Here is an 11,619-nt window from a genome sequence, read left to right as displayed (position 1 = left end):
CATTTCAATAGTTTGCACTATGACAATGGCAAATTAGAACACAAGGAAGGAAATATCTAATGACACCTATTAATATATTCTTTTTTAACAATTGCATTATTTGTTAAAACACAAAAATAACATCACATATTTACATTTAGTAAAGAGTTACTTCTGAAATGATTCTCTGATGGCAACATAGGCTAAGTGACCTTTGCGTGCTACTTTACAAGAAAGCAATTTACAAAACAAGGTGTTCAGGAGCAGATACAAAAAGTTGAACTACACTAGACTCATCTTTATATAAAATGATCAAGAGTTCATGCATCTGGACTATATACCATGCTGAGCTACACACTACATAGTTCATCTTTCAGTACAACAAAACTATTTACTCTATTAGAAATGACTTAAGATCAAACACAGAATATATTCATAAAGCATCTGTCAGAATGCTAAATACACATGTGCAAAAAAAGGTATTAACGGATCTTTTCCCAGACATGACATGACAAGTAAAAAGTCACAGGAGCTTCTTGCCCTTTAATTTTACTCTCATTGAGAATGCTTTATGAATACAATATATCCATGTATTATACAATGCAGAACTCCCACTCCCACCCACAGCAGTGAACATGAAAAATAAAATACCTCTGTCTTAAAATTTCTTTTTTTTTTCTTTTCATCGATTTCTTAGACATCTATTTATTTACAGTGTAATGCTATAAAGTCAGAAATCCCTTTTTGCTCAATGAGACACACACGCACAGACACAAAACTAAAGGAGATAGAGGGAACTGAAAACAGTAAATGGATGACAGAGCGCTAGTACTGCGAAGGAGCATGTACCCTTTTGGTCTTTATCCGTGCTGGAGTGTCCTGGGGGTACCGAGATGGTGAGTCAGTGAGAAAAACCTCTACATCATCAGGCACTTCTTCTAGAAAGTTGGAAGGAACAAGTCCCTTGTGTCCATTGAGCTCACCCTGTGGAGTACATGAGGACAGCGAGACTCACTGTGGTGTATTTAACTTTCAATTTTTACCTTTTGATTTAAACCTTTCTCCGCGTAGCAGGGATGGAGAATTTTAGCAGCAGTAAAACCGAGAAACTTGAGGAACACTCGCCAGCCACTTTATTAGTTACACCTGTTCAGCTTCTCATCAGCGCAAATATCTAATATCCAATCACGTGACAGCAGCTCAATGCTAAAAGGCATGTAGATAGGGTCGAGACGAGCTTCGGAGGTTGAGGACAAAAAGAGTTTTAAGTGATTTTGAACCTGCCATGGTTGTTGATGCCAGAGGGGCTGGTCTGAGGATTTCAAACAATTGCTGATCTACTAGGATTTTTCCAACAACCATCTCTAGGGTTTAAAGAGAACGATCTGAAAAAGAGAAAATATCCAGTGGGCAGCAGTTCTCTGGGGGAAAATGCCCGTTGATGCCAGGAGTCAGAGGAGAATCACCAGACTGCATTCGGCTGATGAGGAAAGCAACAGCTGGTTATGACCAGCAAATGCAGAAAAGCATCTCTGGATACACAACCAGATGGGCTTCAAAAACGCAAGACCACACTGGCAGCCACTCCAACAAGGAAACTTCTAACAGGAAACTGAGACTATAATTCACACAGCCTCACCTAAATTGATCAACAAAAGAATATAATTATGTTGTCTGGTCTGATGAGTCTCAATGTCTGCTGCAACATTTGATGGTAGAGTCGGAATTTGGCAGAAACAACATGAAAGCATGAATCAGACCTGCGTTGTATCAACGCTTCAAATTGGTGGTGGTGCAATGGTGTCGCTTAGCATCAGGTCACCATCATTTAAACACTACCTGAGTAGTGTTGCAGACCATCCTAATCCCCTTATGAACACAGTGTACCCATCTTCTGATGGCTGCTTCCAGTGACATAATGCATCATGTCAGAAAGCTCAAATCATCTCAACTGGTTTCTTGAAACACAACAATGAGTTCACTGAACCCAAATGACCTCCAGAGTCAGGAGACATCAATCCATCACAGCACCTTTGGGATGTGGTGCACGACATGGATGTACAGCCAACACATCTGCAGCAACTGTGTGATGCTGTCATGTCAATATGGACCAAAATCTCTAAGGAACATTTCCAGAATCGTCTTGAATCTGTGCCACGAAGAACTAAAGCAGTCCTAGAGAAAAAAAGAGGATCCAACCTGATACAGGAAGGTGTACCTAATAAAGTGGTTGATGGTTGTTTTCCTCACTATTAATTTCCTTCTCTGCCAAGCCTGTTCTTGTGTTGCAGTTTTAGGCCAATTAATCCTTCATTATATTCCTTCATTCTCACATAACCATTTTTAGATGCGTGTTATCATTTTCCTTTAACTGCAGGAGAACCCTCCTGTGTTTGACAGGATCTTGGTATCATATGTTCTTTCACAAGAAAACAATATTATGATTGATTGATTTGATCATTTGCATAACTGTATCAGAGAGAAATCTGATCACTGACACCTAAAGAAGCATCTTCAGCTGTGAGAAATCTGGCCAAGATCTCAATGCCTGGCTTCAGTCTGGGATTACATGAAGACAGAACCTAAATCCGCCATGAAAAACTGTAATTGCAAATTGGTTCCTGTAGACAAAAGATAGTCCGCTACAGTAAAGCATATTCTATACCGTATTTTTCAGACTATAAGGCGCACTTAAAATCCTTTAATTTTCTCAAAAATCAACAGTGCGCCTTATAATCCAGTGTGCTTTATGTGTGAATTTTGGTTGTGCTTACTGACCTCGAACCAATTTTATGTGGTACACGGCAATCTGTCAAAAAATGTTTTAGTACGACTTTGGTAAACTACGAAGCCGCACCGGTTGATGGATTGTCGGAGCATTACGGCTACCGTAGTCAAGAACCTTGCGGAATAATCTGGGTCCAAAACTCCCTCCGCTTCAGGTCCCAAAGTCAAACGAACACTGCGGCATCACTGAGAGTTAAAAACTGTCTAAATTCTTTCACAAAATGATCAGCGTTGCTGCTTTACCAGGTGTAACAATTAAGTAACAATGAAATAACATCCAGGCATCCATGAAAACAGAATTTATTAAATTTAATGGAGTTAGAAGTTAGCAGGAAGTTATCTCGCTAGTTTCCATCTAAACATGATATAGCATGTTCTGAGAAATTTCTGAAAAAATTAAAACGTACAGCTCTACTATCACTTCCAACATAAATGAAGACAGAAAACTAAACAGTAGTGACTTTTGTACGGTTACTGAAGTTGTGCTAGCTGGTATATAATGATGTGCTACGTGATCGCTAGCGACTCAGCTATGTTAGCATAACATAAACAGTAAGGCTGGAGGATGAATGCTAACTTTTTCTACTCGATAAAAGTTAACGTGAGGGTTCCCAATGGTTAGGGACAAATGCAGTCGCATGGCAGGATGCTGTAAACATACCAAACTTCAGCCGGGAGAACAACTGAGATAATCCAGCCACAATACCAGGTTAGTCATTAAAATACTGCAACAACATGGCAATAGAGCAGCTGCAAGAGAATTCAACATTAATCAGTTAATGGTAGGGAAGTGGAGGAAGCAAGAAGAATGAGTTGAGTAAAGTTTGACTTATCTGACTGTTTTGTTTCGCTTAATGCGCGTTATAATCCGGTGCACCTTATGTATGAAAACAGACCCGTTCATCAACAGTGCGCCTTATAACCCGGTGCGCCTTATAGTCCGAAAAATACGGTAAATTAATTTATAAAATGCCCCAAAACCTTTAGCTGAATCACTTTTTTTTGTCCATAAACCTCGTATTGCTTTGTCCTCTGGTCAGCTCATGTGAATTCTGTGTACTTACATAGTAAAATCCATCTTCATCTATTTCACCAAAAACTGTGATGACATCACCAGCACAGAAAGTCAGTTCAGTCTGTCAAAGAAGAAGAAGAAAAAAAATAGCATTACGACATGTTTAGCCCATCTCTGTCCGTCACAGCAAGCGAGCACTCTCCAAAACATCCAGTTCTCGGGCAGTGTCATGAGTTTGAAATGCTTTTGCTTCCTTCTCCAAATCACTGTGATGCATCTTAAACACTAGTGTCAATTCAGTCTCAGCACTCAGGACTGTTGCAACTGTTAATGCATCAAATGTTGTAACTTTGAAGACAGGATTGCAGCACACTGGGCACATCTCTTTTATGGGATTCTGGAGAACACATAAACCAAACAGCGCATGTGCACAATATGTAGGAGAGCGGTCAACACAAAAGACCAAACCAAGGAGGGGAGATGCTGGCTCAGGCAATGCATGTGAGGGGCTTTAATTCATGATCACCGAGGAGAGGACAGAGGGCCGTGGCCTGGCATCCGAAGCCCACCTCCTCTTTTGCACTCCAACAAACGGGTGGGGGGGGAAGAAACACACAGAGAGCAGACAATACCGTACCCTCCTAACCCTCACTCACCTCCTCATTCAGTCTGTTGCCTTCATACTGTGTCGGTGGCAGTGCCAATAGAAAGGTGAGAGTAAGTGAAATGGGGGGAGGGGCCAAAAAAAAAAAAGACAGCACAAGCTAACACAGCGCTAACTCCTCAGATAACCTCACCTGTGCACATATTATCCAGGGAATAATAATAAGGGAATAATTCCACTTTGTCTTAAAGAGTTTAACAAGAAGATTAATACAACTTCATCTGTCTGTTAAATAAGACCAGGGCGCCAGGTGAGCAATCGTCTCCAGGGCTGAAATATGAAGCCAATCCACAAATGGGTAGTTTCACATTTTTTAATGGGAGAACAGTGGTTGAAGACCACAGGATGAGCAAAATTATTGCGACTGAACACGGTGAACTTGCAATCTCAAGTAATCTGCTTCGAATACAGGTACCAGTTTTCACTTGCAGTCAGCTGACGTCTTCAAAAGGAGGCGCGTCAAGATGGCAATAAAATGGCAATGACACCGAGTCAGTCTGCTGTCAATTTCCCCCTGAATAGGGTGAAGCTGGCAAATGCATCCAATCTGTTTGTAATAATACGGCAATTAACTGTGATCTGCACACAAAGAAACTCAATTAAACTGAAATACACATAAACTTGGCAGCTGCTTTACAACTGAAAGGGAGTGTTGTTGGTGGGCAACCAGTTGGTTGCCACCAGCTACTTGTGATCGGTTTCCAGCAGCAAAAAATTAAATGCAATGACTAAACACATTAAGGGTTACAGTTCTGCGTGATTAAGGGCTTATGTGCTTCAACTGAACGCAGCTGTCAGGGATTACCTAAGCTAACTGAAGCCAAAAAAGTGGACCTTTCATGCCTTTAACCCAATTATCTGACAAATAACAGCTCGCTACACAGTGAACTGGATATCTAAGGAATTTTTCTCCATTTTTTTTAGGAACCTGTTGAAAAGTTAGCTCCGAAATTTAGCACCTCGCCCTCTCATTCAAGTGTGGTTGTGAAGCTCCTAAAAGCCAAGATGGTGGTAAACCTAAACTCATGAGCATACTTAACGTGACCTAAGATAAATAAAGGTCGACACAGATTTGTTTTTGAAACCAGAAATATGTGGATCCCTCCCTGCAGCCTCATGTCTGTTCATTTTTAACAGACAGACATGACTGTAGAATCAATCTTCTCATGCAACTCTTCAACACAGTGAGCATCTCTCAAACGGTCAAAATATTCCTTTAAATGCTAAACCTTGGAAAAAATACTAGCATTAATAGTAGAATATAATCTCTCATTGCCTGCATGACTCAAAATATTTGGTGCTTTTTCTGCTTTTACGCCTCTGTGACAAACAATGATTGAGACATAGCGGAAAGCTGGAGCTGCGGGGAACGGTACCTCGACGTCAACGTTAGGGGAGCTTTCTCGGGGGTCGTAGTCATACAGAGCCACCATTCTTCGCGTGGACATCGGTTGCTGACGCCCGCTTCGCCTGTTTCTTTCTAAGAAGAAGAAAAGCAGAATACAGATAGAGAGACAAGAATAATCACTGGTAAGAATGTAAAAACGGAACTGGGTGTGATGACCAATGACCATACATAATGCTCGTGTAAGACCATGTGCCTTCAGTTTAAAGTGTGTCCATGTTAGAATGACAGAAAATATAATACATGTATTCAAAATCATTATATCTGGAAAACCCCTTGAGATATACCAGCTCATTTTCAAGAGGGGTACAAAAATTTAGCCCACAGATGAATAAAGATGGTGAAGAGTGAAAAACAAGCAGTAAAGATGAAGCGGAGAGCTTAAGAGCATCTCGCTGCACACAGACCTCTTTTGGACTTTCTGGACCTGCGATTTATTGAGCGGCCATCTTTGAAACGGTCACAGTTCACTTCACAGGAAAGCAGAAAAACATAATTAAGCAGGGAGAGTAGAGGAAAGGAGAAGCGAGTCAGTAAAAGACAGTCCAGTGTATCATTAAGTTGGCTAGATAGACACAAAGGTTATCAGGGCAGAAGGAAGAAGAAAAGTCAGATGGTCATTTAGGAGGAAAAGAAAAACATGTCTCACCTAACTTCTCCACAGGAGTGTTAAGTGGGAGGAAGCCCTGTTTAAGGAGCTGGTCCATCATTTCATTGTCTTCTGTTTGGATCTCGGAGACCATGTTACAGGGGATCAGACCCACTCGATCTCGGATCTCTGCCCTGTAGAAACCATCCGTGTCTTTGTTCCCAAACACCTAAAAGAACAAGTATCAGAGTCAAAGGGCAGATACCATGAAACTGACAGATTAGGAGTGGACAGCTTATCTGGTCTTTAAGTCTGACGCCATTTGCCGTGTCTGGGCCCAAACTCCACTGCCGGTCCCCAAGTGAAACGATCACTGCGGCATCACTGAGAGTTGAAAAACTGTCTAAATTCTTTCATCTCTAATAAAATGATCAGTGTTGCTGCTCTACCAGGTGTAACAATTAAGTTTAACATCCAGGCATCCATGAAAACAATTGATTAAATTTAACAAAGTTAGCAGGAAGTTAGCTCGCTAGTTTCCATCTAAATATAATATATCATGTTCAGACAGAGATTTCTGAAACAAATTCATACGTACAGCTCTGCTATCACTTTCAACATGAATGAAGACAGGAAAGTAAACAGCAGTGATGTTTGTCGGGTTGCTGAAGTTGTGCTAGCTGGTATTTAATGATGTGCTATGTGATCGCTAGTGACTCAGCTCTGCTAGCATAATATAAACAGTGAAGCTGGAGGATAAACGCTAACTTTTTTCCACTTGATAAAAGTTAACTTGAGGGTTCCCGATGGTTAGGGACAAATGCAATCGCATGGCAGGATGCTGTAAACGGGCAAACTTCAGTCACTAGAACAACTGAGATAATCTATCCTCAATACAAGGTTAGCCATTAATATACTGCTGCATGGGCTGGGCTGTAGTTACATTGTAAGGTTTTAAAAACTGAACTTTAAAATGAATATCGGTAATAAAAACCCAGAGAGGCCGACAGTGATCACTGACCATTTTTAGGAGATTAAATGGAAGAAGATACAAAGCATTAAAATATGTTAAAAACACATCAGCCTTAATTAACGCAGAGTAGTTTGGACCCGGAAGCAGGATTCATCACGTCATCACTTAAAGACCGGATTGCTATTTAAAGGCAACAACATTTAAAAGTGGGTGAATTTAATAACAAAAAATTGGGGGTTATGAAGCTAAAGGATGACTGATATAGGATAAGGTGCATACCAATATTTGGTGATTTTAAAATCCAATATACTGATAGATGCTGATCCTTTTTTCTTTCAGACAGCCTTCCTTGGTTGTTGTGTTGCCAAAGGGGTAGGGCTGTGCGATATGACCACACTCTTATATCCCGATATAAGACATCTATCGTCCCGATAACTAAATAAATCACAAAAATTTAACATTGTCTGTAAGTTCTGTGAATCTCAGGAAGCTGGACTTGGAAGTGTTTCCAGCTGGGTGTCGTGTACCTGGAGTCGAGTGTTTTAACCGATGCATGAAACTATACAATTTTTGACATAAGTTGTAACGGCCACCATTTTCATTGTGAGTATTTATTACACAGCATGCTGCGGGGAAAAGCCTGTTGTAACTTTTGAGTCTAAGGTTTATGTTTTAGCACCTGACGGCTCTTTTTTGCTTCTCACCCGTAAACTCTCTGCATACTCTTTCACGTGGTTCAGTTTATTTTGAAAAGTCTCAACAGGATCTTGAGCTTTATTGTGAAAGGTTTATGTGGAAAATAAACAAGCGGACACGTGATGGTTTTACCGTCGTTGTTGCTAACGACAACGCATAAAAACAGTCGCTTGTCCGTCCGTAGTGTGGTTATATTAAATATAAGAGAAAGAGAGAACTTTAAGAAATTAATATAGCCACTACAGTGACCATAAAAACTATGAAAAGATGTTGCTGTAAACAGTTTATTTTGCGACACCACGAAACAAACGATAGTGTAAAATGAAACGATAGATGTTTTTATGTTATATCGAACAGCCCTACAAAAGGGAGTGCCCTCTGGTGGACAAACTATGCAACTTCATCACTCAAAATATGGCTGAAGGGTGTTTCTCCCATTTCTTCATTGATTTTTTTAATTTTCGTTCATTAGCTGTTATAAATGCTGATATTGATAGATTAGCCAATAACTAATATTGGCCAATAATACTGCCCCACCATGTCTGTATGGTATGCACGTATTTAAAGAGACAGTCTACCACCTTGATGATCTGGCCTTCCTTGAACGGCAGCTCCTCATCAGCAGCGTCGGGATTAGGAGACATGGACAGGGGGTCATAGTCAAAGAGAGCCACAAACACACGGGTCATCTCCTCCGGCTCGGACTCCTCGTAGTAATCCGGGGAGCGCCGTCCCCGCCCGTGCCTGCGCCCACCATAGCCGTCTGAAACATAGAGGAGGCCTCTGCTGCTACTACCAGCCTTATACAGCCACGTTGGCTGTAGAGGCAATGAGAGCAGAAGATGTCTCTTTGTTAGAGCTGACAGGGGAGCGGGCGATGAGATGCATGTGTGAAAAAGGAGCCAGGGGTTTAATGCGATAAATACAATTTTACCTTGGTTATAATATTAACTTGGAAAACAACCAGGCCCTTTTTTTTTTCAACGAAACGATCGAAACACACCGGGGTTCTTTGTTCACACATCTCTGCTTGCTGGCGTGTCAGTTACCAAACGTCACACAACAACACAACACAGGCAGGAAATGCGTGTCAGGCAGTTTTGGGAGGGTGCAAGGGAAGCTGAACAACCATACACACCAGGAGGACACAAGTAACACTGCACTGTTGCTCATTGCTGTTTCACTGCCTTATCTCGCAGAGGCTGATTAGCATGCATGCTTTCATGAGTTCAGACACAATGAGGAGGGTGTTCCCACAACAACACAGGTGTAATGTCATGCTCTGAGGCCAGATCTGGAAACAATGTGCAGAGGAAAAGGGCAAGGAGGCACGTTCACATGGGTGATAACACATCAAATGCCCCAGCAGCTCCTGGCAGCATAGATATCAGGGACAGTGAGGGGGAAAGGATGAATCTGATATCAGTTCCTCATGCTTCTCATGGATCACCATGTTAAATGTTACAATGGCAGATTATAAGTCTAAAAAATGGCTCGGAAATATTGCAACAACTTCCCGCTTAGCAACTGAAATATGCCATTTGGGTGGTGTAAAATGTGCTTCAACAGTCGGAAGTAATGAATGTGCACCTGAGTGATACGGACAAAGCAGGAATGCAATAATTCATCCAGTAGTGTGTCCGTCTTTCTCACTGTACTGTAAACAGCTCATGCAAAAACGTACAAAAGGGGCTACAGTCTCATAAAGGCAGGGAGAGGGAAAAGAGGAGGTCGAGGAAAGAATAAGGTGGGAGGGGAAGGGGGAAAAAAAAGGCATTGCTAAGTTGCAGCAGGTTGGAGAGTGGGCTGGACATGGAAGGTAGATGGGAAGACAGGATAGGTGGGTTGGGGTTTCTTGGGGTTTAAGGCATTAGGAGTACATACAGGGAAGGGATTTTCATTCTCCAGCAACAGGAAAAAGTGGCCAGTCTTGTCTTCCCCCGTCAGCTTTTTTCAGCTAAGCTAAACTAAACCAAACAAAGCAGCTGTCCAGAACAGAACAAAGACCACCGCGACATCACTGCATGTGTTCAAACAACAGCGCTTGGGCTTTTCTGGCATGGTCAAGGTGAATTGTCATCTTGGAGAGAAGCTGTACCACATACCATATTGATCCTCTGAGGACATAGATCGCCATATCCTGCGCCGAGCTACACTGCCATAGTAAACATCCTCCTTGACGGGTGAGAGGTTCCCCTCACTCCCCTCACTGTTACTGTCCATGGTGATCTCTACAGAAGACACCAATCACAACGGTCAGAGATCCCCCCTCACACACACTCTGCTCTACCCCATGGCCCATTCACTCATGCTGAGACAGTAGGATGATGAGGTTACCCTGAGGTGGGGGTGGGTGGGTGGGGTTAGGGTGCACAAGGCAACAGGTTTTCACTCTGGAGTCACTGGATGTAAAACAGCAATGCTTGCACTGTTTGCGAGGAGGTCGGATTGGCTTGGTAATGGAAACATGTTAACCCACGGTAAACACAGGGACAGTGGGGGCGTGTCTGAGGTGAACTTTCCTGCAAAACTGCATGTGAACATTTGGCAAATCCAGCTCATGAGGATGGACAGCTACAGGGTGTGCAAACACCACCACCCCCCTCAAAAAACAAAACAAAAAAACAAAACAAAACAAAAAACACGGGGGGTCTACGTGGTTGTTTAAGCTCTATGGGAGAGATGTACAGCTCGGCTCATATGGGTAAGACATGGTATAAATCACAAGCACAAACATCAGTGGCCCTGCAGGTGGAGATCCTCATGTGGTGACCTCACTAACCAATGGATGGGATAGGTCGTCGCTGAGGAGGGGTGCCGATGTGAACCGGCCTCCTCCCTGAATGGTCCAGACGATCGGCGCTTCCATGTGACGGCGAGTTCCCAATGATCTTAGGAGTGAAAAACAACAGAGAAGAAGTCAGCACCGCGATTCACCTACAACCTGCAGGCAAGTAAACATTTAAAATAATATTTCAAAAAGAAACCCCACAATCCTGTTAAAACAACTAAAAACAAAAACATAAGAGCAAATGATGTGGTTTCCATTTGTCCTTAGGAAGGCAAAATAATAGAAAAAATAATAATAATGGTAAAGAAACCGATCAAACCATCAAAAGAAAAGTAAATCAAATCAACCCCCAACACAACAAGATGGACAGGGGTTCGGGAAAGGTCAGATGTTAAGCTAAAGACCATTTGTTTGTTTTGTTTTGTTCTGTGCATGTCAGCACCTTGATGAGAAAAGGAAGCAAATGATGGCACAAAGAGACAGAAATCATGGTGAAAGAACAGAGAGAGCGAGAGTGGGAAGAGAACGAGTATGAGCTTTGGGAAGCTGCGGTCAAATGAGCAAAAGATACTAACGCCTTTAGCCTGTGGCTTCGGATCACATCAGCTAAAACGACGTGAAAAGTCGTGATGAAGAAGAATTTTAAGACAGAGATGAAGGCTTAAATGAATCCCAACAGGCTAAAAGTCTTGAATTGGCCTCCTTTTTTGTATGTGAAGT

At 42.0% G+C, this 11,619-nt stretch overlaps 1 protein-coding gene across 1 annotated transcript in view; it reads right to left on the bottom strand.

The window, feature by feature from the left end:
• rimbp2b (RIMS binding protein 2b) overlaps positions 1 to 11,619 on the bottom strand; it is a 108,978-nt gene that overhangs the window by 4,322 nt on the left and 93,037 nt on the right. Inside the window, exons 22-30 of the mRNA XM_085474820.1 lie at positions 10,891 to 10,999; positions 10,214 to 10,339; positions 8,690 to 8,871; positions 6,500 to 6,668; positions 6,258 to 6,320; positions 5,822 to 5,925; positions 4,438 to 4,464; positions 3,831 to 3,902; positions 829 to 963 (exon numbers count right to left, since the gene is read on the bottom strand). Of these exons, the coding sequence (XP_085330946.1) occupies positions 829 to 963; positions 3,831 to 3,902; positions 4,438 to 4,464; positions 5,822 to 5,925; positions 6,258 to 6,320; positions 6,500 to 6,668; positions 8,690 to 8,871; positions 10,214 to 10,339; positions 10,891 to 10,999 (987 nt within the window). The remainder of the gene's footprint in view (positions 1 to 828; positions 964 to 3,830; positions 3,903 to 4,437; positions 4,465 to 5,821; positions 5,926 to 6,257; positions 6,321 to 6,499; positions 6,669 to 8,689; positions 8,872 to 10,213; positions 10,340 to 10,890; positions 11,000 to 11,619) is intronic.

Source organism: Copadichromis virginalis, linkage group LG12, assembly GCF_057382275.1.
Source record: "Copadichromis virginalis isolate Kocher_CV1m ecotype Utaka linkage group LG12, C_Virginalis_male_GT1.1, whole genome shotgun sequence".
Taxonomy (NCBI): Eukaryota; Metazoa; Chordata; class Actinopteri; order Cichliformes; family Cichlidae; genus Copadichromis; species Copadichromis virginalis.
The sequence above is the reverse complement of the archived record's forward strand: the minus strand, read 5'-3'. Positions and strand labels throughout refer to the sequence as shown.